Genomic DNA, 26,725 nt, shown 5'->3' with positions numbered 1-26,725 from the left:
ACTCTCCTCCGTCAAGCCTCCCACTCTTGATTGTCATTTCGATCATTTCCCCTATTGTGACCAAATCAGAAAAACTCTTAGATGAATTTTCTATGAGGTGACCAATGAAAGGAGCTCTCAGAGTGTTTACAAAGAGCATATATGTTTCATATTCTTCAAGTGTCGGATGAACTTGTACAACCACATCTCTCCACCTCTGAACATATTATCTGAAGCTTTCATTATATTTATTTTCCATGCTCTGCAACATGATTCAATTAGGCCTTACATCTTTCATGTGTTTATATTCCTCTAGAAAAGCTTTAGCCAAATCCTTTCAGGACTTAATGTGAGTTATGTTCAACTGATTGCACAATGGATGGCTGAACCTATCAGGCTCTCCTAAAAGCAATGGATCAATAGTTAATCATCCCCCACATAACCAGTCATTTTTCTACAGAACATAGTGATGTGTGCAGAGGGACATCTCGTGCTATCAAAATTTTCAAAATCCAGAATTTTAAACTTGGGTGGCAGTATTAAATCAGGAATCAGACTTAGCTCTTTGGCATCGATCCCATACATATTAGTTTCCTCTTTCATAGCTTCGATTCATATTCTAGTTGTTTCCACTTCCCCTCTAGTTACTTTGTTTGTTCTTTTCTTCCCTCTTCATCAAAATATGGGACATCTTCAACTAGATGTGGGTTTGCGGAGGTACCAGGTAAGTTTATGTGTATTCTTCTTGGTTGAGCAGTCGTTGCTTATTGTGGTCGAACATGCGGTGGTGTATAAACAGTAGGATATAGGGGTTCTTCAGTATAACCAATAGTTTAAGCCTTTCCACAATCAACACATGGTTTAAAGCCTGAGGGATAAACATGCTCTTCAGTAGTAGTACCGATAATTAGAGTCATTTCCCAATTTGTAATCTTTCCTTGTAACAGGCTTGCAAGTTTTTCCATCATATCATTCTGAGCTTTTAGCATTTGTTCATGCATCTCCTCTTAAGCTTTCCTAAAACTCTCATGCACTTCAAGTTGAGTCTTCTCAATTTGAACAATTCTCTCGTCCATTTCCTTTTTTCGATTATGGTATGGATGCTTACAAGTTTCCAATATTCTGCCATACAATCCTTTTATTAATAGTGTTATTTTATTAATAAAAATGAAAAATATGACTATTATTGAATAAAATGCAATGCGAAAAGTAAAAGCAATGTAGATGCAAAAATACAAGGTGTTGATTCTTGAACGATTCCTTAGAATAACTTTTTATATTAGAAAAGAAGTTTGGTTACAAAGCTTAAACATATCACATATAGATCTGAGATATCTCCCCTAATTGTTGCATGTGCCCAAGTAAATCCAAAATCCTTTGAATTATTTCATTCTCGGGTTCCAATCCTTTGCTTATGTTAGCATCTTCATGTGATAAGTCAACCAAGTACTGAGACACTCCTTGAGCATGTGCCCAGGTAGCTTACGATGAGGTGATCCCTTTGCTTTACTCTTCACTGAGCCTGTTACCAACGATGGCGCCACTGTATAATTCCTTCATTGGGGACTATCGACAGTTCACTTGCTCTTCTCTGAAAATCTTGAACCATAGATTCAAGTTCATTCACACGCTTCCTCAAGTTTTCAACTTCCGCACAGTTTGAATTGCCTTCTCGACTTCAGTATCATCGCAAAGATGTCTTTAAACTCAAGAACCTACCCTTCAATTTCGTGTTTTTGGGCCCGACTCTCTTGTAGTTGTTGCTGTAATATACTATTTTCTCTTAAAAGTAGATTCACCTGATGTCTACTCTTCTTGAGCTCTTCGCTGTTTTCCCCTAACTTCTCTCTTTAAACTCATCACTTCCTATCTCCATTCAGCAAGCAATTTACTTAAGCTAGTGGCCATTTGAGGTTTGACCATTCGTTGGTATGATAGCTGAAGATCATCGAAATCCAATCTAAGTTATTTTTCTATTTTTTTAACCCGGTCAGCTCGACCTTTTTGGATACCGATTTCTATACTTTTTTGGTACACCTCACCCTCTATTTTCTGTGACGTTTCCTTGCAATATTTCTTTCGGCCTCAAAATCACGCCTGGCTAATTATAACATAGATGGTACCACTCTGAGATATTCTTCCATAGGCTGAGTATTTTCACGATTGAGCATTGGGATATTATCATTAACTCTGTTACTTCTCCATTCCTTGTATTCTTTTGACAACTTTAAGTCAAAAGTGAAGAGATTTACTCTACTAGTCTACTTCCACGCATCAGCAGCCCCCTTTGACTTTACTTTTGTATTGCTCTTCTTTGAATGCAAACTCTGACCTAGATAAATCCCATGTTACGAAATAAACTATCTCGACCCATATTGCTGGAAACCAGTAAATGAGCATACCCTACATAACCCCATATGCATGATAACGAAACCTAATCTTGTTCTCCACACCTATAAAGTATGTCTGAAGAAACATTCCATGAAATGCGCCATAATATATCACTGTCTCGGATATCTTTGAAAATGACCATCTATTTATCTTCAGTGAAACCCCCCAGGTCATTCTCGAGAAAGAAATTATTTCAGGGGTGAAAACCCTTCTAAGAATACTCGACCAGGCGCATTCTCCATGTGTTTGAAGTGATTAAGGATCCAAACTAGCAATAGTGGTGTGCACCCTATGAATCATCCTTCTTCTTCTCGTCTGTAAGAGTTTAAGGAACGTAATGTCTCTACCAAAATAGCTAGAATGAGATCCACATATATTTTCCAACCTCTCAAACAAATTAACCACTTATACATCAACATGCCCCAGAACCTTCAAGAATATGACTAGCCCATAAATACCCAAAGCAAACAGGTCAATCTTCTTTCTCTTGTCGGGATGACAGTTAATTACTTCTCTCAGAGCAGTCCAGGTAATGCACTCACTATCTCCCTTCTTCTTGATGCTTCTTACAACCCATTCTTCACTCATCATGGTCATCAAAAGCAATTTCTTCTTGAAAGAATGAGTATTTGGTGACTTAAAGTACGCGTCTACTTAAAATCTCAGACAGCGAATCAAGGTATGATACTCCTCTATGGTAGGTGTCATATCCACTCAGCCAAAAGTAAAACAACAATAAGGAAGATTCCAGAACTATGCCATAGCCTTAAACAAATTTCGGTCAACCGGAACTTCTAGGAGATAGGATATGTCACCATAGAGCTGATAAAACAACTGCTTATCATCTGCTTCCTATTTCCCCAAATTTCTTTCAGCTAGCTCGGGTCATTTTTACTGACATTGATGTGTGTGTACCTAATCAAATTTGACACGTACCCAAGTTGTAAGTTATCTCCATTTGTTAGTTGGGACTGCTCGAACCATTTCAAAACATCTACATTGTCTTCTACCTCTTTTTGAATCCTTCATTCCATATTACTAGCCTTCTATATGGACATCAATCATGGATCAACACCATGGAATGAATAGTGCAATGCAAAAATGAAAAAAATAAAAGAAAAAGTTAAAAGAAAATTAGTCAGTAATCATAAAGAAATTAATCGAACATAATACAATTTGTTAATAAAACCTACCCCACATGCTGGCTACCCAATCATCATACCCAAACATGATTTCTTTGCAATGAAATTTACGAGTTCGAGTTTAATTTAATTTAATATTCCATACAAATAATATTCTTTGAATTATATAACAAAACATAATAATATTTAATTATTTCCTATCGAGAAAAATCAACCTGTCATGCCTTAAAGCAGCCAATTATTACTCCAACTGAAATAAAGAAATATTACAATTTCATTATAAAGCTCATTATTAATTCAAAATTAAGCGTATAAATAACAATACAATAAAACAAAATAACTCTAAGACCTTCTTTTCTTTTATTTTTTTAAAACATATTCTTTGAATTTTAAGAGGAAAAATGATAATATATGATTATTTTCAACCGAGAATAAATAACCTCTCATGCCTTAAAGCAGTCGTTTATTACTCCAATCGAAATAAAGAGATATTACTATTTCATCCTAAAATTCAATATTAATATGAGTGTTAATTATTTTGAAATCCCATTGAAAATACATGCAAAAATAAAATAAAATAAATTAAAAGTATACATCAAGCAAGTACGATTAATTATTTATTTTACCAACCTTTAATGAGAATAAGAATGTTCGATTATTTAAATACATCGAGACGAGACCTTAGATTTGATCTAATTGTCTTTTCTCGGTGAACTTAATTAAAAGAACATGATATTTTTCTCAATCCCAAATTTTAAAATAGAATCAATTTAATTTGTGTCACTTAATGGAATAAACTTTTATTTTAAAATTATCGAAAGTAACTTTTTTATATGTTAAGACAGTCACTTTACAAAAATCTTAAAATGAATGAATATTACCCTTAGTCAAATTATTTTGATTGGAGTCAAGAAATGCTTATGAGAGTACCATGCAAATTAATTTAAAATAGAGATAAGAGAACTAACTAGTGACAAAAATAAAATAACATAAAAGCAACATTCAAAATTAAAATAAAACAAAATGTAAATATGACTAGAATGTAAACAAATAAATTATCATATCAAAAATTAAAATAAAATAAAGTGCAAAAGTGACCAAAATGAACATGTTTAACATTAAGTGCTAAAATTGTAATTAATAAAAATAAAATAAGATATGGGGACGAAATTAAAATAAAATAAAATTACATGGTTAAATTAAATTAAATAACAAATAGATCAGAGAGCAAAATATAATACATGTTGAAACTACAGGGACTATTTAATGATTATTCCTTTTTTACAAGCCTAAAACATACTTTTAAAGAAAAATACGTAAATTACTAAATCAGTCTAGAAATAATAAAATTAAATTAAATAATCACTACACATGACCAAAATACAAAAACACGCTTAAATAAAGGGGTTAAACGACAAATATTCCAATAAGCACATAACCCCTAAAGTTTTCCTATAAAACATACTTTTTGTTTTTTTTTTATTTTTAACTCAAAACCAAAAACCAAAAAAAAACTATCTCCTCTCTCTCTTCTCTCTCTCGACCCGCCCACTACAGGCCACCGTTCTGACTGCCACACATGACGGTCAAAACTCCTAAATCGACTCAAAGACCCTAAAATTCCATATCTACTACCCTAGACCCCGATTAGGGGCTAAAACTCAAAGGGAAAAAAGGGGTCCTATTTACAACCAAGATTCGGGATTTTATAACCTCGGTTTTTAGAGATCTAAAATAAATATAATATCTTCTGACACCTACTGTCGATGGTTGTTGATGATTGACCTATGTGGCAGGGAGGTATGGCTTATGGAAGAGAGTTGGTGAGGCATTAAATGCCTCAGATTTCGTTAAAATCTGACCCGACTCGGCTTGGTGACTCCGACGATCAGCGCGGCTTGCTTCTTGTCTGCGCTCTTCGGCAGCGACGACCGGGGGGGCTCTTCCTCTTCTGGATGACGGCGGCGATAGGTGTCTAACCCTAAAATTAGGGCTAGCCAAAGTTGAACATAATGGGCCATTAGGATTTTGTAATTGGGTCTGGGTTTGGATCTGTTTGGGCCCAAGTCTAGGTTTTTGTTTGGGCCGGTTGACTTTGTAATTGGGGCTCGATTTGGGCTTGTAAAAAATCCTACAAAATAATAAAAATTAAAAAATTAAACATTAAAATTATAATTTAAAATTATAATTAGTTAATAATACTAATAGTAATTAAATTATCCGGCGAAAACGAATGTCTACATAGACCTACATAATTATCAATAAATATAACGTAGTTCTCTAAGTCTCCAACTGCGTTCACAGTGTGATTGTCTCACATCATATCAACACCAATATTATTTAAAATATCAAATGTTATATAATATAACAGTTGGTATGTCATTGATAATCTATACTTCACATAAATGAGAGAATGTGGAAGAGATATGACATATTATCTACCCTGGGTCCAATGTACCTGAGGGAGAAGAAAGTTCAACTTATGCATTGCATAAACATAATTAGGGATGAGCATGGGTCGGGTTTTTGGTCCACTCGACCCGACTCATACACAAGGAATCATCCACCCGAGATCCGACTCAATCGAAATAAGATTTCACCATACTTGAACCCGACGTGATATATAACTTAAAAATCAAACCTAACCCGACCTGAAATAATAAAAGAATATTGTTTTTATTCAATAAAAACAATTACTTAATTGAAAAAATAATATATAGAGGGGTATTATTGTAATTATTCATAAATATAAGGTAAAATTATTATTTTGTGGATCGGGTTAAGTATTTTCACCCAAAACCCAAATCCGACCCGACCCGAATTTTTTTAAAAAAAAACCGTTGGGTTCGGGTCCCATACGCATCCCTAAACATAATCATGTATACAATTATTAATATTTCAACGATTTTATAAATTGTCAAGATTCGAGAAATATATTGCTCTTGTAGTGAAAATTTGAAGGGATATTTTTCTTGTTTCTAGAAACATGAAGGCTATAATGTAATTGATTTTACTATTAGTCAGATTAATCAATCTTAAACCCATTATCTAAATTGTTGAGTTAATGCAATTGTTAATATTATTTTTTTTTACTTTATTTTTTTTACAAAAGAGATATAAAAAGTTATTTTTCTCTTTTTGTAAAGAATCTCCAAAAAAACAATATTATATTATCGTTTCTTAATAGTTATTATTTTCATTTAAAATTTGGGGTTATAGATAGATTAGTTTTGTTTTAGTGAAATATAAGTGTTTATGTCCTTTTTCCTTTACCACTTAGATCAATTTACTTGATCTTATTGTTGTTTCTCCTTTTTTTCCCTATCTTCAACCTACAAGATATTAATGATGTGGGTTAATGTGATTACAAAGTAGTGTCTATTCTAAATACTCTCAATTATTTGACAATAAATGCTCAATCACCTTTGTAATTGCTGGTACTCAAACTTGAAATTAACTTCTAAGAACAATAACAATTTCCTTAAACACTAAGATAAGTTGATTCATACGATTTCAACATAAATATTTTAAGAGTAAAAGTATGACACTAAGATATAACATATGAAAGATAAAATATGATTCAATTTTAGTTTAAATAAATTTCTTGAGGACTGACTCTAACACAAATATTATAAGATTAAAAATATGAAAGATAAAATAGAGGTCAATTTTAGTTTAAATATTTTTTTTTGGAGATTAAACTCGATACAAATATTATAAGATTCAAAATACTACACTAAGCGAAAGATAATATAGGGGTCTATTTTGATTAAAATAAATTTTTGGGGATTGACCCCAACACAAATATCATAAGAACTAAAATACTATAGTAAGTTATAAAATTTGAAATAAAAATAGGGGTCAATTTTTAATAACCCTAATAGTTATTAGTCCCTTTTGACAATGCCTTTAACTTAGATGACTGAAATAGATATTATTTCTTTAAACAAATTCATTTAAATGTTATTCTCTATTTTTCATAAATATTATATCTTTATATAAATTCATTTAAATGTTATTATTTATTTTTGAGAACAAATATTATTTCTACAAATTTATTCATTTAAATGTTATTATTTATTTTTGAGAACAAATATTATTTCTACAAATTTAGCTAATTATATCATAAGTAATTTTCACGTACATAACTAACGAGATTTGTTTAAGTGGTAAGAAACTTATTATTGCTTAAGTAAATATCGAGTTCGATATCTTTTATATGTAGAAACAGGGGCAGAACATAAGAGGGGTATGTGGGGCCATGGCCCCTCAAAAAATTGAAAATTATAGTTTAGTCCCTTAAATATTTTAAAATTTTAATTTGGCTCCCACAAAATTTTTAGAAATTCAGATTAAGTTTTAAATATTTTTTGAATGGATGATGATTTGCTTATGAAACCACAACAGTATCTGGGATCAGGGATATCATAGAGTTCAAATTTGATATCATCCCCAATGACAAAAACAACACTACAAGCACAAAAGCTTGCCTTACAACCGATCGGGAACCCGGAATTGAAGGGTGGACAACATAGTTTGGAATTGCAATGGCGGATGTTGTTTTGTACCTGTGGAGATGGATTTTTTCCCATGTGAAGTTTGGGTCTGTTGAACACGAAGAGGCTACTGAGTTTAGTTCGTTTTGTTGTGATAAAAGAGGGTCTTGAAGAGTTGTAATGTTTTCTGATTGTATTATGTTGTTCTACATTTTTGTTAAGACAGAAGCCAATCACTCTTTGTCGATAATCACATTGCGAGAAGTTAAGGTGGGAGTTGTTTTTGCAGCCTGTTCATAAGCATTGGCTAGAGCCGGAGATGGTCCTAGGCGGTGTCGGGTGGGTGGGGGCGGTCGCCCATTAAAAATTTAATTTTTTATATATTTTAGATATTTTTTTTATATTTTCTATTAAGAAAATGTTTTCGCCTCAGCTTATCTTCTCTTAAAATTTTATAAATTTGCCATCCTAATATAAAATTTTGCATCAATCCCTTGCTAAAGCCTACAATGTTTTCAAAATATCACTTGGTCTTCCACGTGAGGAATGATCGATTAGAGCCTGCAACACTCTTAAAATTTCACTCCTTTTTGTCGCATTGATGTGAGAAGATGATCGACGACAAGATCTTCAGTCACACCCTACAAAACAACCATGTTCGACCGTAAGTCTTCAAGTTTTTTGCAACAAGAAAACACCAATCAACAATATAGGAAGTTAACGAACGATCTCACATAACAAAACAGTGTCAAGCCATATCAGTTAGGTTAACGTGTCACATCAGCATTCCATCGTATTTAATAACAATTGTTACCGATAAGTGACCAAGTTATTATAAATCAATAAAATTAATGACAAATTTATTAGTTTTAAAACTTTAGTAGAAAATGAAAACTTACTTAAATATTAGTGATCATTTGTGTAGTTTACCCTTTAATTAAATCACAACAAGATTTAGTCCGATATGCTAATTTTAGATCGGGACCGTAGGCAATGGCGTTGCTAGTTTAGAATCTTTCACCTCTTTTTGTTTTTGTCTTCCCAGATCCATTCCAGGAAAAAGACAAGCTTCACTTCTTACGGAATTTGGTTTCAAATGTCGTAATTATTTTTCCTGTTCTATTTGGTTCGCACTTGAAGTCTCAGGCATTCTCTATTGCAAAGATCTATATCGTTTGCTTTTCGACCGGGAATCGAAAGTCCGCTTTAAAATTTCTCTTCCTCTCGAGTTTTCTAGTAGATTTTACGTTCCATTGGCCCCGAATTCAACGGATCTGATCCAGATTTTGAATCTTCTGTTTTTGGTTTGACGATCGTGTCTTTGAATCGTCATTACTGTCAACAAACAGCTACAACATATATATATATATATATATATATTCGGTTGTTCATTCTCTACGATTTCATTATTGCGTTTGGATTGAATTAAGAAAGACAAGGTTGAACGAGTTTAAGGTTGAAGATGGATTCCTTAGCTGCGGTCAGCGAAGAGATAGCTGAGATCGAGGGACAAATAGCCGACATTTTTCGAGCTTTATTGTAAGGCTTTTTAATTTCTGATCTTTTTTAGATGTTTTATGCTGTGACAAACAATGTAGGTAACAATCAAACTGTTCTATGTAAGATTTGTTATCATTTATGATTACATGCTTACTATCGTACATTTCTGGTTTCTACATTGATCAAAATGTTACTCTGTTTCCATTGCAGGAATGGATTTCAAAAACTGGATAAGATTAAGGATGTTAATCGGCAGAGTAGGCAATTGGAAGAGCTTACCGGCAAGATGCGAGTGTAAGAGGTCTTTTAGATTCATCCTTCCTTGAGTTCTATGTTTTTTGTTTTCGTGATTGATTGCATTTGAATCATATAATACTTCAGTTTTAATAAGCTGGAATTGTGATACTTTGTTATAAAGAAAAATTCAACTCGAAAACATCTTGTTCTTGCACTGAAAACTCTTCACTAAGAATTTGAGGTTGTAAGAAATTGTTTTTGCGAGAGTTCCGTATAAGTATTTACCATTTACCATTTACCATTTCCTATTTCCTATTTCCTATTTCCTATTAAATTACCCCTGAATATATTCTGCTATGGTTTGGTTTGACGCAAAATAGTATCTACTTATCTTTTCAGGCTCATCAAAGAGTTTGATAGAGAAGTAAAGGCAATGGAGAGAAGAACTGATGTAGACACCCAAAGAATGCTAAGTGAAAAGAAGCAGTCAATGATGCTTTGTAACTTTAAGTTTTATTTATTTTTTGTTGTTCTTAGTTAAATCCTCCAGCTTGTTGGTTGAGTTTCTTGTGTTTGAAGTTTTCTCGATCTTATGGGATACGTATGCAGGTCAAGGAACTGAATTCATAAGCTTTCCTTAAGAAACAGGAAGTCTGTATCAATATTAGAAGTTATCCATTTTTTCTTGTGTCAAGAATCAAGATGAGATTAATTCATGCATGTTCGTGCTCTAACTAGTTATAAATAATTTATGATGGTTATGGATTTAGTTACCTATTTTTTAGAGTTATGATCCCACATCCCATCACCTTCTAAATTCTCTGTTCTTTTTCTTTCAACCTTTTTTTTATCTTCCATGTGATCTTGTGCCAGTAAGTTAATGTTATTTGATTGAAAATTGGTAATTCATCAAGATCATGGCGGCAGATATTATGCAATAATAATATTGTTGGTATTTGATTTGTAATTTGGCTTCATTTCACATTTTTGCAGCCATCAAAGCAAACTTGGGAATAACAAACGAGTTGATCTCTTTGATGGGCTGAATGAAGGCTTTACTGAAGATAATGCCTTGCTCGCTTCATGTAAGTCTATCGGCTTCTTTTGATATAATTATTTCAGCTGATCTTTTATGTGGATGTTGGAGATGAAATTTTGTGTATAAACAGTGACATAGGTAGACATAGTTCTTTCCTAATCAGTGTTTTCTTATGGCTCATCGATATACAAAGATGCAGAACCCACTTGCACAAATTGGTCTCTTTTGCTTTTTACTTTTAAGTGCCGCCATAACAACTCTAAGTAGTTTGGTTGTAAGATCTGCGAGTTATTTTGCGGTATTTCTAGACTATGTGTTGTCTAGCACACTCAATATGAGAGGGGATGAGAAGCTTAACAAAGAAACCTCTGATAACTCGAATCTACATTACCTTGCACCTTATAAAAAAGTCTGTTTCTAGTTGTGTTTTCTGGAAGTATACACTTTGCTAACTTCTACAGAGTTGATCAGGATCTACATTACATTGATTATTGGGATAATGTTGAATGTTGACCAGAAAAATGTTCAAGTATCATATTTTGCTTCAATTTTAAACTGTTGAGACAGAGCCTGTATGTACTGCAGCTATGACAAACGAACAGCTAATGGATAGAGGAAACCAGATGATGGATGAGACTGATCAAGCCATTGATAGGGCTAAGAAGGTTGGTGTCCAATCTTCCGCTGCATAAGAATTTGTAACATATACTGCATCTTCATCTACCGCTAAGTAATTGGATTTATTTAGAGCCATGGTTTTTGACATTGCCTTTTTATGTTCAAACCAACAAAAGGTAAGAGATTGTTTATAGGTCTGTCATAATTTTTGCATGAACATTTTTTTATGATATTGGTTGTTCAAGAAACTGTTGATGTTGGAACAGAGACTGCCACGGCTCTCAAGGCTCAGGTAAATAACTTCAACTCAAAGTATTAAGAATCATCCATCAAGAGTTTCATGGCATTTTTCTATATCTTAGGTTCATTAAACTGTTTTACTCTTTGGTTGTATTAACCGATTTGAGAAATTACTTCGACATTCGAACTAAGATACGTTATTTGTTTCGTATTTTGGACTGAACAAATGAGCAGGATAGTTAATGAGCTGGATTCTATCCATTTTTCTATCCAGAAGGCATCTAAATTAGTAAAAGAAATTGGTAGGCATGTCAATCTGTGAAGCATTCACTTCCATTCGTTTATGCTCTCTACCATTAAAGTGCATTTTCTAATGTATTACCTTTCTGTATACAGGTTGCTACTGATAAGTGCATTGTGTCACTCTTATTTCTCATAGTGGCCGGTGTTATAGCCATCATAATCGTGAAAGTACTGTATTTCTCAACCTCGAACCAACATTGAATCACTGAACTGAATAAAGTTTATATACTTGTGCTCACTTATTGGTGTTCTGTTTTCCAGGTGGTGAATCCGAACAACAAGGACATCCGAGATATCCCGAGACTAGCACCACCTGCAATGAACTGTCGATTACTTTGGGATCCTTATTGAAAGAGTTATGAGCAAACTACCTGATCATGTTATCAGGATTATCACAGCTAAACTGAAACGAAGATGACCGGCCATTATCCATGGTGGCTGCAATCGTTTAAGAACTGATACGGTGGCATTGTCGTGAAGCAGAGTTTCGCGGTATTTACGATATGTTGAATAGCATTAGCAATAGCAATGGTGAGGTCCGTTGAACTATATGTTTCTTCCCAGAGCCAAGTAATCAGTCCTCGTGAACCAAGGAATCGGCTGCTCATATTTCAGTGTTGGTTCACCTTATACTCAATTACTAGTGCCTTGTGTAATCTAAACCCTTCTTTATTTTCTTTTGTTATGCATTTTCGAACTGCTCTTTTGATGCTATTATGATATTAGTCCCTCTACTATGCTGAAATTGAAACTTCAGCCCACACACTTTAATTTGACATAATTTAATCATATATATGTTTTTGAATAATATGAGATAATTACAAGATAGCTTATGTTCATAATCTTTCTTATCCATTAATAATGCACACACATACTACAAACATAACTGTTCGAATCCATGACCTTAAAGGAGAATAATACTCCCTTTAATCATTGAGGTCACTCAATGGGTTCTTTCATCCTATATTTATGTTATTATAAGGTCTAAATTGAAGATATAGTTAGTTGTTAAAGTCGGTTTTTTTTTATCCTTTTTTTATTCTTACAAACGCCACCTTGTTTTCGTTAGGTTTAAATTAGGTCATTACATTGTTGGTGGCTTTTGGTACTAGGGATGACAATGAGTAAAATATTTGTAATTTTTGAATAATTTGTAATCAGATTTGTGAATCTGTTTTTTTTGTTTACAAAATATTCAAGTATTATTGAATTAAGTAGTATTGTGATATGGTCTATCAAATATCTAAATTTAATATCAATAAAAATAAATATATTTAATTTTAATATCAATTTAACCTTAAAATCATTAGTTCTAAATTATAGGGTGAATTGGCGGATCTAGTGATTTGACATAAGCTGTTGTTCAAGGAGTCAAGTTTTGCGGTCATTTTCATATTATTTATATATTTTTTAAGAATTGAATACATAAAATTTTAAAATTAAATAATCGTAGCGCAAATCAACCTATTTAGAGGTTTTTGGTTTGAGAACCAACTATAGCAGAATATTAGAACTTTTATTGTTAAAAAGTTGAAAAGAGACCCTAGAATAAAGAAATTATTCTAGATTAATAAAAAAAATAAGGGTAAAATATATCATATAATATTAAACTTTAGGCGTTGTATCGTTTATACCGTTAAACTTTTAATTTTGTCAATTATAGTATTGAACTTTGATTTTTTTTCAATTATATTACTAAGTCGTTAAATCGTTAACAGTTGGATCAAAACATCACTGTTTTATTGAGGTATCTACACCGACAATCGTCAGCCATGTCATCGTGCCATTAACAATTTAACAGTTTAGTTGTATAATTGAAAAGAAAATCAAAGTCCAATACTATAATTGACAATTTAAAAGTTTAGTTATATAAACAATACAACACCTAAAGTTTGGTGATATCTTATGTAGTTTACCTTAAAAATAATTAGATAATCATATGAATAATTTAAAATTTATTTTTATTTTAAAGTACAAATAATTTAGTTTTGAAAATATTGAAAAATAATAATAAAAACTTATTTTTTTTAATTTTTGGATAAAGTTTCCTTAGTTATCAAGATAATGAAAGCAAAATAAGAAATAAATATTAGAAGTGGTCATATATTCTTGGGGACCAAGCCAAGGCTTACATTATAAATTAAGCTCTTCCAAACAAGAACATTGACATCTAAAACCCATCTCTCTTCTTCTACTATACTTTAAAGATTATCGAGATACATTTTCCGATCACAATGGCGCCACCGTCTCTTCTTGGTCCACCGGAGCTCCGCAACCATCCTCCTCCTAAATCTCAACCTCAAACCATCTCCAACACCGCCACCGGCCCAAGCGACCCTTTCATGGATGCCTTGGCAGCCAACTTCAATAAAGCCATGAACTCACCTCCCATGGGGTTCACCGAAAACATGTCGGCCACATATCTAAGCACAGGTAACCCTTGCCTTGACTTTTTCTTTCACGTGGTCCCTGATTCCCCACCCACATCCATTAGAGAGATGCTGGAGCGTGCTTGGCCTCACGACCCTTTGACCACCCTCAAGCTTATTTGTAACCTCCGTGGTGTCCGTGGCACCGGGAAATCCGACAAGGAAAGCTTCTACACGGCGGCGTTTTGGCTACACGATCACCACCCCAAAACCCTCGCCTGCAACTTGGATTCCCTCGTTAATTTCGGGTATTTCAAGGATCTACCCGAGATTCTTTATCGTATGCTTGAAGGTCCCTCCGTTAGGAAGAATCAAAAGGAGGAGTGGACCATGAGAAAAAGGGGTCTAAAATGTAAAAGGCGAAGAGGTTGGTGTTCGGGGCCACAAGCCAGGAAGGAGGGAAGGCGATGCAGTTCTAATGAACCTAAAGAAGTTAGAATGTCAAATGATATGGAAAGGGCTAAGATCGAGAAGGAAAAAGCGAGTGCTTCGAGGAAAGAGAAGAAGATTGAAATGGCGAAGAAGCTTCTCCACAGACACTCACATGATCCCGAATTCAGGTTTCTCTACGAGCGCGTCTCGGATGTTTTCACCGCCTGTCTTAGAGCCGATATAGAGTTCATGAAATCTAATGAACCGAGGAAGATTGGTCTTGCCGCAAAATGGTGCCCATCCATTGATTCTTCCTTCGACAGGTCGACCCTGCTTTGTGAGAGTATTGCAAAGAAGGTGTTCCCTCGTGAGAATTACCCAGAATATGAAGGCGTCGAGGAAGAACATTACGCTTACAGAGTTCGTGATCGGCTGAGGAAAGAAGTATTGGTGCCGCTTCGTAAGGTTTTGGAATTGCCCGAGGTGTATATTGGTGCAAATAAATGGGGTTCGATTCCTTACAACAGAGTAGCCTCTGTGGCCATGAAGCTTTACAAGGAGAAATTCTTGAAGCATGACAAGGAGCGGTTCACCAAGTATTTGGAGGACGTGAAAGCCGGGAAATCCACCATTGCGGCCGGTGCGTTGCTTCCTCATGAAATAATCGCATCTTTGGACGATGAAGGCGGTGAAGAGGTTGCAGAACTTCAATGGAAAAGGATGGTCAGTGATTTGCTACAAAAGGGAAAGCTCAGAAATTGCTTGGCTGTTTGTGACGTTTCCGGTAGCATGCACGGGATACCAATGGAGGTTTCGGTTGCGTTGGGAGTATTGGTCTCGGATGTAAGCGAGGAGCCATGGAAAGGGAAGCTTATCACCTTCAGCGAAACCCCTGAACTTCAATCAGTGGAAGGTGAAACTTTGAAGGAAAAAACTGATTTTGTGAGGAACATGCGTTGGGGCATGAACACTGATTTCCAGAAGGTGTTTGATCTCATGTTGAAAGTGGCTGTGGAGGGCAAATTGAAGCCAGAACAAATGATCAAAAGGTTGTTTGTGTTTAGTGACATGGAGTTTGATCAAGCTTCGACATCTCCATGGGAGACTGACTATCAGGTCATAGTGAACAAGTTCACTGAGAAAGGGTATGGGGAGGCGATTCCACAAATAGTGTTTTGGAACCTAAGGCATTCGAGGGCTACACCAGTGCCTGCAACTCAAGAAGGGGTGGCTTTGGTTAGTGGATTTTCAAAGAATTTGATAAAGATGTTCTTGGATCAAGATGGTGATATAAACCCTGAAGATGTCATGGAAGATGCTATTTCCGGTGAAGAGTACCAGAAATTGGTTGTTCTTGATTGATAATGCAAATTTGAAAAAGCAATATTTTCATTTTCAATGTTGTTTTGTTTGGTACAATGTCTATTTCTTTTTTCTTTTTTAAATGCTTATAGAGGACTCATTTACATATTTGATTTTTGGTTTGTTTTGTTTAAGATTACTTGTGTTCATAATCTTCTATCTAAAAGAACAGCAGGAATTCAGCGGGTTTCTTCTTTGGATTGGTGGGGCTGGAAATCATCAGGAATCATCTTGGGTGTCCAGTTTGTGGCCTTGTTTTCTCTTAGAGCAACAAAATGAAGAGCCTCACTTCGGACTTGGTAAACATGACAACCCCACGGATATGATTCTGGTGCACACCATACTTTCTGCTCCTCGAATGTCGTCTCCTCCACCATTGTTTCTGCCACGCATTGTACTATGCCGACTTCTGGCTCCTCAAAACCTTGTATCGCAATGCATCCGAGACCGGTGAATCCCTTGGGAGCCCGTGGATACCAAATCGACACAGGAGTTGTGTAGTCATCCATGCAATTCCTCCATACCTGAAACTCTCCAAGTATCAAACTCATCATTCAAAGTGGTTCAAAACTGAATTCAGAATCATGCTCTACTAAAATGGTTTGTCCATGCTGGCATACTCGACCTAATGTCTAATTACAATTTTTCTGATGAAAAACATGATACCATTAAGTAGATCCTAAAAGAGAGCTATTATAGAAGATCAAATTCAACCTTCTTACCAGGTCATAACCCACAGGACGTGCAAATAGCTTGTCAATGCTTCTGTACACAGCAGCAACATTAGGAGGATGACTTCCAGCACGAGCTATATCGCCGATGGAGACATACCTGAAGGAAAGAAATTATTCTGCTTTAAGAAAAGTCCAGTCACAAGTGATTAGCACCAGAACATTCTGAATGGCGAAGACTACACATTTTCATGTAAATACAGAGCCACAGTAATCATATTCAGAAATAAGGGGGAAAAAATACAAATTGTCGAAACGATTTTTTTTTCTTAAAAGTGAAATTTTAAAAACCACAGTAATTTTTAATTTATCTTTTTCAATTGATTTTTAATTTAAAAACAAATGCGATTTAAAAAACCTCTCGTTTCGAAAAATTTTAGATTTCCTTTATGATAAAAAAAAGGTTCGAAGAGTCGCCACCAATCCTTGATTAGAGTGTGATTGGGCACCCAAAAATGTTGTCATTTTAAATAAAAATTACTTTTAATTAAAACAACAAATTGAGAACCGCGTTACCAAAAAATGAGTTCGGGAGTCGGTTACGTATCGGGAAGGATTAGTACCCCCACAACGCCCTAAATCGGTACCTAGTCGATTAATTAATGTTTTTGCAATGAACTTTAGAAATTCGAACTTAATTTGACTTTTGATCCCATAAAACAAAGATGTGAATTTAAAAACATTCAAAAGCACTCAAATAAAGTAAATTAAAATTACCACGTTGTTTTAGAAAGATAAAGAATGTTCGATTATTTACAAATATCTAGACCAGATCTTAAAAGCTATAATAACCTTTTCTCGATAAATTTAAATAAACGAACATTTCCTTTTCTATCATTCCCAAATTTTAGGTGACGAACAATTTTTTTATGTTTCACTGTCGGGATACACTTTTAATTTAAAATAGTCAAAACGGCTCTCTAATCAGTTAAGACAAGCCACTCAAGACAATTTTAAATTAAAAGGGTATTACCCTTAGTCCGATTATTTTATTTATAAGTCGAGTTTACGAATGAGGATATCATGCATATTCATGCAACAAGGATGTCATGCCAAAATCAATTAAACAAAATTAAAAATATCATACAACGTGACAAAAAAATTATATACATGTATTTTTTAATCAAAATTATAAACTATGCATATTAACATATAATGTATAAGTGTGACTTCAATACAAAAATAAAAACCAAGCATATTCTGAAATCAGAATAAATCCTAAACATACATGGGGATTAAAAAAATATGCAAAAATCTTTAATTCAAATGTCTAAACAACAAAAATTAAAGAAATTACTAATCAGGACTAATATTAAATGAAGTGGAAATTAAACATATATCAATAATTAGAACAAAGATTAAATAAAAATGAGCTTAACTAATAAGGATATAAAAAAGTTTATCCAAAAGAATAACACAAAAAAAAACTGAAAAATAATGAATTTAGGACACATAAAGAGGTAAAATTCGAATATAGACTTTACAAATTACTGAAATACAAACACGCTAAAATAAGAAGACTAAAACCTAATTTTACCTTTGCATTTGGTGACCAAGAAATAATTAACCCAAAATTACTAAGATATATATTAAACTAAACCTAATATTAAACTAATCATAATCTACATCACGCAGGAACCCAACCTCACGCTTTACTCTTTACTTTCTCTGCCTCACACTTTACTCTTTATTTTCTCTCCTCCTTTCTTGTGTTTCTATTTCAAAAAAACTTAAATGAAGACTAACCCCTCATATAGTCATGAAAGCTTCCTAAAAGAAATCCGATTTAGACTCCAATGAATGATGAACGCCTTCTTGGAGCGATAAGGTAAGGTTCTTTATTTTTTTTTATTCACTTGGCTTTACAATAATGGGTATTCGGTTCTTGGTTGCCAATGGTTCAAAAGGATAAAAAAAAAAATTCTGTTTGCTCAATATTTGGTTCGAAAATCCCTAAAATATTGTTTTGTTTTTTTTTTTTCGAGTCTTTTCTGGTTCTTCAGTGGTTTAGGAAAGAAAACCAAATGGTTTCATTCGATCTCCCAAAATAGAATTGAGAAGGTCCAAACAACCCATAAAGCTCTAAAGTTTCAACAATTCTACTACCGATGATGAACTCTAGATGATTAAGGTAATATCTCTAAAACGTACACCCTTTCGCCTTTCACTTCATAATTCGTTTATAAACAACATATTAATAGAAAGAAAGAAATCAATACTGAAAATAAAAATAAAATATGAATCAAAAAGAAATGAGGAAAAAAAAACCTCTTGTATTGCTTCTACTGTTTTTGAATTGTAGACTTACACTATTGTTTCTTGTCGTATCCTTTTGTTACACTTGTTTGATCTTGTTGCTCTGTTGTGTAAAAACCCGTTGAGAACAAACTCTTTCGTGCTTTTCTTCCTTTTTTTTCAAAACTGGTTCCTCTTTCTTGATAGTTTCCAGTGGTTCCCTCTCTCTGTCCTCTTTTTTTTCCTGTAATCCCCTCTCTTTAGTGGTTAATTGAAAATTAAAAACCCCTACTCTCTATAAACCGTTCCCTCTCTTGATCTCTCTGATGGTTTCTAACTCCCATTTATAGTTTTTTTAACTACTAAAAGAAACCCCCCATCTCGTGCTTCCTTCTCTCTCTGTTGGTGGATAAGTGAATCCCGACTTTTCTGGTTAATTTCCCATACCGATTTGTTATTTCAATATTGCAGGTACATCGAGGCAGTTTTTCAAGCGTGCATCTTATGCGTGCATAGCTGGAACATCAGATCGCCATTTGTTGGTCCTACAATCATATAATATAAAAAAATGTTAAATTTAATAATAATAATAATAATAATATATTTAAAAAATTTCAAAACTGACACCATACTATATTTTATTATCTTTCTAAACTACTATATATACCATATTTTATTACCTATTTGTCATGCTACATTATTATATAATTATCAACAAATAATATAACATAACCAAAATAAAATTATAATATAATAGTAAAAATCCTCGGACGAAAACACGTGTCTACAGCTGCCCCTCTTTGTCCACTGTTGTACCACAACAGTAGGACAAAGAATAAAGACACAAGTTTTCGTCCAAAGGCGATCCATCATTTCACATGAAATCCGCGCCACTGCAACTTCATAATAGGTTGGACTTGAAAAATATTCAAAAACGGGTCTGCTCCCTATTCTTTCAAGAAGTATATGACTTGAACAATCTTCGGCAAACGGGTCCACTCCCTATTCTTTAAAGGAGTATAGAACTCGAACAATCCTCTGAAAACATGTTCGCTCCTTATTCGTTCAGAGAGTATAGAACTTGAACAATCTTCTAAAAATGGGTTCAATCCCTATTCGTTCAGGGAGTATAGACCTCGAACAATTTTCAACAAATGTGTGCGCTCCCTATTCCTTCAGAGAGTATAGGACTTGAACAATCTTCAACAAACGTGTCCGCTCTCTATTTCTTCAGAGAGTATAGGACTCAAACAATCTTCATAAAATGGGTCCGCTCTCTATTCCTTCAGAGAGTATAGAACTCGAACAATCTTCATAAAACGAGTCCGCTCTCTATTCCTTCAGAGAGTATAGAACTCGAACAATCTTCAACAAACGGGTCCGCTCCCTATTCTATCAGAGAGTATAGGACTCGAACAATCTTCAACAAACGTGTCTGCTCCCTATTTTATCAGAGAGTATAAGACTCGATCTTCATAAAATGAGTTTGCTTCACTACTCTTCCGTGGAGGCTTATATATGATTTGCTTCACTACTCTTCCGTGAAGGCTTAAGATTAGATTGTTTCGAAGGTTAAACCTGAAAATCAAACATTATCAATCATGAACATATGCTTGAAAATATTATATTAAAAAATTTAGAATTTGAGAAATTTTTTAAAAATCCATCTCCATCGTGAAAACTTGTCTGGAAGCCATTAGATATGTGAATCTGCTTTGGCTTAGTTTTCGTATAAACATCATTCTTGTCAAGATCTCAAAACCAGTTATCTTCATCTCGATGCTTCAATATCTTCAATCTTCAACTACCCCTGTGAAACCTGTAAATATTTAAGTCATCATGCAATTATGAATGACATGATCCTATTTATGCCTAAAATGTATGCAATTATGCAATTTATTGCGTTTTCTTCTTCGAATGAACTCCATTTCCTTTTGATCTCGATGAAACTCAGTTTCATCTTAGGCACAGAACATTTGACCAGTTCACCCCAGCTAACAATCTCAATTCCATATCTCTCGGCTTAACAGGACATTGACTCATTTCTTTTTTGAAACCCGCCAGTACCCATGACCAACTTCTCGATCAATGACAATCTCTTTGTCTTCCTATCATGGCTGGGATTTTCTATGAATTTCAAGATTTTAGTTTCCCGTAACCACACAAGCTTACATGTTTAAACCATTGTCAGCTTCAGAATACCTGCATTTTCCAAAACCTTTTGCACAATAATACAAAATGATCTCATATATTTCAAGTTAAGCTATATGTTTTATCTTTTCAAAATATGATGCTTTCAAAAGGGAAACGAACAAGAAAGACATCTCTTTGTTTATATAAATGCAGAGAATTTTTAGGTAACTACATGGCAAACTTTTAACTGGAAAAAGTAAAAGAACAAAAGAGTAAGCATCTTCAAATATCAATAATGCAAATGATTTTGAACTAGCACGCCGTTAGAATGTCTCAAGAGTAGCTTATGTCGAAAGAATCTCCAACATTGTGATGATGCTTAAGAGTGTGAAACTATTTCTAAACTCTCAAATCTCCCATCATTGAATGCCCTAAACCAGTATTGAATCTCATGTGCATTCAATTTCTCTCCGGGTTGTTTTCATCGAGACTCATTAATCTTTAGTCTCAACCCTGATCGCCAACTATCATTGTTACTATCAATATCAAGAGCTCTTTCCACTTCCAAAATCAATTCAGAACCTCCACCATGCACGAATTTTGAATTTAAACAAAACTCAAGTCGTCTTTTACGGCTTTTCAACTTGAGGCCTCCTTTAGTTTCAAGACGCCCTTTGCGGATTTTCATCTTGAACCCCCTTTTTATTTCTTTTTCTTTTTTCATCATTTTTCATTTTTTTCATTTTCTTATTTTCTTATTTTTTTTCATTTTTTCATTTTTCATTTTCTCTTTTCTTCATTTTTCATTTTTTTAATTTTTTAATTTTTAATTTTTCTCTCTTTTTTCATTTTTTCTTCAAGCGAAATATCTCTTAACTGCGTCAGAATTCACTGGATAGGGTAATTTTGATCCGTCCATTTCAGTTAAGACTAGAGCTCCCACAGAAAAGGTTTTCTTGACAACATACGGTCCTTCCCAATTAGGCATCCTTTTTCCTCGAAAATCCTTCTGAACAGGTAAAATCCTTTTAAGCACCAAATCTCCCTCATGGAATTCTCGAAGGCGAACTTTCTTACCATGTGCCCGTATCATACGTTTTTGGTACATCTGACCATGACAAATAGCTTTCAATCTCTTTTTTCAATCAGATTCAATTGGTAATACCTAGCCTGTACCCATTCTGCCTCATTGAGCTTCACCTCTGACAAAATACGAAGTGAGGGAATTTCCACCTCAATAGGTAAGACAGCTTCCATCCCATAAACCAAAGAAAATGGAGTTGCCCCAGTTGAACTCCGTACTGAAGTTCGATAAGCAAACATAGCAAATGGTAACTTCTCATGCCAATCTTTATAGGTCTCGAACATCTTCTCTATGAGCCTTTTGATATTCTTATTAGCCGCCTCTACTGCTCCATTCATCTTTGGGCGATAAGTGGTGGAATTATGATGTTTTATTTTGAACTGCTTACAGACTGAGTCCATCATCTTATTGTTTAAATTCAACGCATTATCGGAGATAATCCTCTCTGGTAAACCATATCTACAAATGATCTCTTTCTTTAAGAATTTGCATATTGTCGACTGGGTAACATTTGCATAAGAAGTTGCTTCTACCCACTTGGTGAAGTAATCTATGGCTACCAGGATGAAGCGATGACCATTTGAAGCTTTGGGCGAAATTTGTCCAATAATATCCATGCCCCATATTGAGAATGGCCACGGCGCTGTCATTTTATGCAACGGGTGAGGATGAGTATGTATCTTATCTCCATAAATCTGACATTTGTGACATTTTGGGCATAATTGATACAATTTGTTTCCATAGTTGACCAATAATACCCAAATCTCATAATCTGCCTAGCCATAGCATGCCCATTAGCATAGGTACCACATATTCCCTCATGCACTTCTTCAAGAATCAACTTGGCTTCTTTCGTGTCCACACACCTTAACAAGACCTGATCCAGACTTTTCTTGTATAGAGTCTCACCATCAAGCACATACCCTGATGTCATTCTTCTAATGGTTCTCTTATTATTCTCAGTGGCCTGTTCTGGATAACTTTGATACCTTATATATTGCAAGATATCATAATACCAGGGGTTTCCATCTTCTTCCTCTTCAATATTAAAACAATGGGTTGGATACTCATAAGCTTTCATTTCAATGGGCATCATATTTGAATGGTCGTTCATCTTAAATGCCGCTGCCAGTGTGGCTAAGGCATCTGTCATTTGATTCTCTTTTTTGGGAAGGTAATTGAAAGTTACTTCTTCGAATTCTTCAACAAGTTCCATAACCAACTTACGATATTCTACAAGCTTGGGATCTTTTGTCTCCCATTCTCCCCTGAGCTGGTAAATTACCAAAGTTGAATCCCCATACACCTTGAGCATTTTTACTTTGCGTTCAACAGCAGCTCTAAGACCTAGAACACAAGCTTCATACTCGACCATATTGTTTGTACAATCAAAATTAAGCCGACTGGTGAAAGGATAATGTTCTTCCTCTGGTGAGACCAAAATTACCCCGATTCCATGTCCCATGGCATTTGAAGCACCATCGAAGTTCAACTTACAATATTTACTAGTGAATGCCACTGCTTCTTCAACCGAAATAGACATTAAGTCCTCATCTGGGAAATCAAAGCTCAACGGCTCATATTCTTCCGAAGCCCTACTTGCAATGAATTCCGCTATAGCACTTCCTTTAATTGCCGTATGGTTTATATACTAGATGTCAAATTTGAACAATAGGATCTGTCAACGAGCTAATATTCCAGATAACGCAGGCACACCCATTAGATATTTCAAGGGATCAAGCTTCGATATAAGCCAAGTAGTATGATACAACATATATTGACTAAGCTTTCGGGTAGCCCATACTAAAGCGCAACACAACTTTTCAATGGGTGAGTATCTATCTCACAGTCAGTGAACTTCTTGCTGATATAATAGATAGCCCTTTCTTTCTTCTCAGTTTGGTCACGTTTCCCCATCACACACTCCATTGAATTTTCATAAACCGACAAATACAGAATCAATGGTTTGATTGATATGGGTGGCGCCAAGATTGGAGTACTCGACAAATATCTTTTCATTGCTTCAAAAGATCTTTGAAAATCCTCACTCCATTCCCTTGAGTTATTCTTGCGAAGAAGGCGGAATATGGGATCACACTTTTCTGTCAGTTGTGAAATAAACTGAGCTATATAATTCAATCTCCCCAAAAATCCTCTGACTTCTTTTTGTGTTCGTGGAGCTGGCAAGTCTTGAATAGCTTTTACTTTATCTGGGTCTATTTCAATTCCTTTTTGGCTTACCACGAATCCAAACAGCTTCCCAGATGTCACCCCAAAAGTACATTTATTTGGGTTGAGTTTTAACTGGCATCTTCTTAGTCTTTTAAAGAGTTTTCTCAAATTCCTAATATGTTTTTCCTCTGTCTTAGCTTTGATAATCATATCATCGACATAAACTTCTATTTCTTTATGCATCATGTCGTGAAATAACATCACCATGGCCCTTTTATATGTTGCCCCTACGTTCTTCAATCCAAACGGCATTACTTTATAATAAAACGTTCCCCACATGGTAACAAACGTCATTTTTTCCATATCTTCAGGGTTCATCTTAATTTGATTGTAGCCAGAGAAACCATCAATAAAAGAGAACAAAGAATTTCTAGCAGTATTATCCACTAGAGTGTCTATATGTGGCAAAGGAAAATTATCTTTTGGACTAGCTCGGTTGAGATCTCTGTAGTCGACACACATTCGAACTTTCCCATCCTTCTTCGGTACTGGGACGATATTCGCCACCCACTCAGGATATTTAGCCACTTTAAGAAAACCGGCATCAAATTGTTTATTCACTTCCTCTTTAATCTTGAGCAGCATCTCGGGTCTCATACTTCTTTTTTTTTTGTTGTACCGGCCTACACTCAAGCTTTATTGGCAGTTTGTAGATAACTAACTCTGTATCTAAACCTGGCATATCTTCGTATGACCAAGCAAAACACATCCTTGTATTCTTGAAGCAATTCTATCAAATCTTGTCGATCTCCAACTGACAGAGTGGTACCAATCTTTACTTATCTCTTATTCTCATTTGTCCCCAAATTCAAAATCTCAGTAGACTCTTTATGAGGCAGAATCTGCTTATCTTCATTCTCCACCATTTTCAGCAATTTAGAAGGTAGTTCACATCCCTCATCATCATCACAATCCTCGATTTCCCCTTGACATATAGGCTTCTCGAAATCAATATTCGGGTCAGAGTCATTAGCATTCATATTATTGATATCTGAGTTCCTGAAAGAAAAAAGAAAGAGAATATATATACACATATATACATATGGGAGGATCTTTTCCCATATAAATAAATAGAAATAAATAAATACATACATATATACAACAAAGAATGAATGAATGAAATGCATGGGAGAATGTTTGCCATTTGGAACTAACAGAATGCATATTTTATTGAAAGCAAGAAAAAACAAACAGCTTAACCCTTTACATAAAATCACCTATTGCCCCAGGGTATGAACAACAGGGAGAAAGTTACAGTGCATTACTCTGTAACAGATTTGTAAACTACAGGCAGTTCTTCTGCGGTCCAATTGTTCAACATGAAGCCCGGTGGTGCAGGATAAATGCCCATAGCTCTCATTTTCTCAAACTCACCATCAGTTATAACATTAATGCCTACATCTCCCAAGGCATTCTCAACCATCACCTCAGTGTTCCTTGAATTCCCTTGAAACATATGCCCCCCAGATATGAAAATACTGCTCAACGGCGGGAAGGTCATGGGTTCCCAGCTAAGGTCTTCACCAGCCAATATGGCCTTTCTCATTTCCTGACCCTTCTTAATTCCCCTCAGCTTATCCCTCAGAGTTGGATAATACCCCAAACCAAACCGATCTCTTTTAGTAACAGGGCATATTGGATTCACCGGTCCTTGTAACTGACTTCCTAACCCTTTTCCAACTTTTGCTCCTCTTCCAAGGGTCAGCTTGAGTCCCATTTTAGTACAATTTGACAATCTAGGATTTGGTATCTTTCTGCCTTCAGCCACAAACGTAACATTGACAAACTTCAACGATCTGAAAGAACACTCGACCACTTGCTCATCCACTTCAATGTACGGAGCAGTAGTAGAAACAGAAGCAATAACGTCCTCTTTAGCATGAATACATACCAACCTTCCATCAATCACAAATTTCAGTCTCTGGTGCAATGTGGACAGAACTGCACCGGCCTGATGAATCCAAGTCCTTCCCAACAAACAATTGTACGTAGGCATAATATCCATTACGAGAAATTCCACTTCATAAGTTGCTGGACCAATAGTCAGAGGAACATCAATCTTGCCCAACACTTCTCTTTTAGTCCCATCGAAAGCTCGAACCACACTTTGGCAGGTTCTCATAAGCATACTATCTAATGGAAGCTTCTTCAAAGTCATTAAGGGCGTCACATTCAAAGTCGAACCATTATCAACCAAAACCC

The 26,725-nt window shown here is 34.8% G+C and overlaps 2 protein-coding genes and 1 pseudogene across 2 annotated transcripts in view; 2 read left to right on the top strand and 1 right to left on the bottom strand.

The window, feature by feature from the left end:
* The first annotated feature begins 9,413 nt into the window (after positions 1–9,413).
* LOC120145413 lies at positions 9,414–12,668 on the top strand (annotated as a pseudogene).
* Positions 12,669–14,121: 1,453 nt separating this feature from the next.
* On the top strand, positions 14,122–16,145 carry LOC120145403. Its single transcript, XM_039159247.1, has one exon. The coding sequence runs from the start codon at positions 14,180–14,182 to the stop codon at positions 16,106–16,108; it is 1,929 nt and encodes a 642-aa protein (XP_039015178.1). The 5' UTR covers positions 14,122–14,179; the 3' UTR covers positions 16,109–16,145.
* Positions 16,146–16,285: 140 nt separating this feature from the next.
* LOC120144958 overlaps positions 16,286–26,725 on the bottom strand; it is a 51,124-nt gene continuing 40,684 nt past the window's right edge. The window contains 2 exon segments of the mRNA XM_039158889.1: positions 16,286–16,632; positions 16,831–16,939. Of these exon segments, the coding sequence (XP_039014820.1) occupies positions 16,288–16,632; positions 16,831–16,939 (454 nt within the window). The 3' untranslated portion in view covers positions 16,286–16,287.

Source organism: Hibiscus syriacus, unplaced genomic scaffold (assembly GCF_006381635.1).
Source record: "Hibiscus syriacus cultivar Baekdansim isolate YM2019G1 unplaced genomic scaffold, ASM638163v2 tig00002338_pilon, whole genome shotgun sequence".
NCBI classification, from domain to species: Eukaryota; Viridiplantae; Streptophyta; class Magnoliopsida; order Malvales; family Malvaceae; genus Hibiscus; species Hibiscus syriacus.
The sequence above is the reverse complement of the archived record's forward strand: the minus strand, read 5'-3'. Positions and strand labels throughout refer to the sequence as shown.

Bases quoted from the DNA above. Each gene is read 5' to 3' on its own strand.
- LOC120145403 (XM_039159247.1), top strand. From the start codon at position 14,180: ATGGCGCCACCGTCTCTTCTTGGTCCACCGGAGCTCCGCAACCATCCT.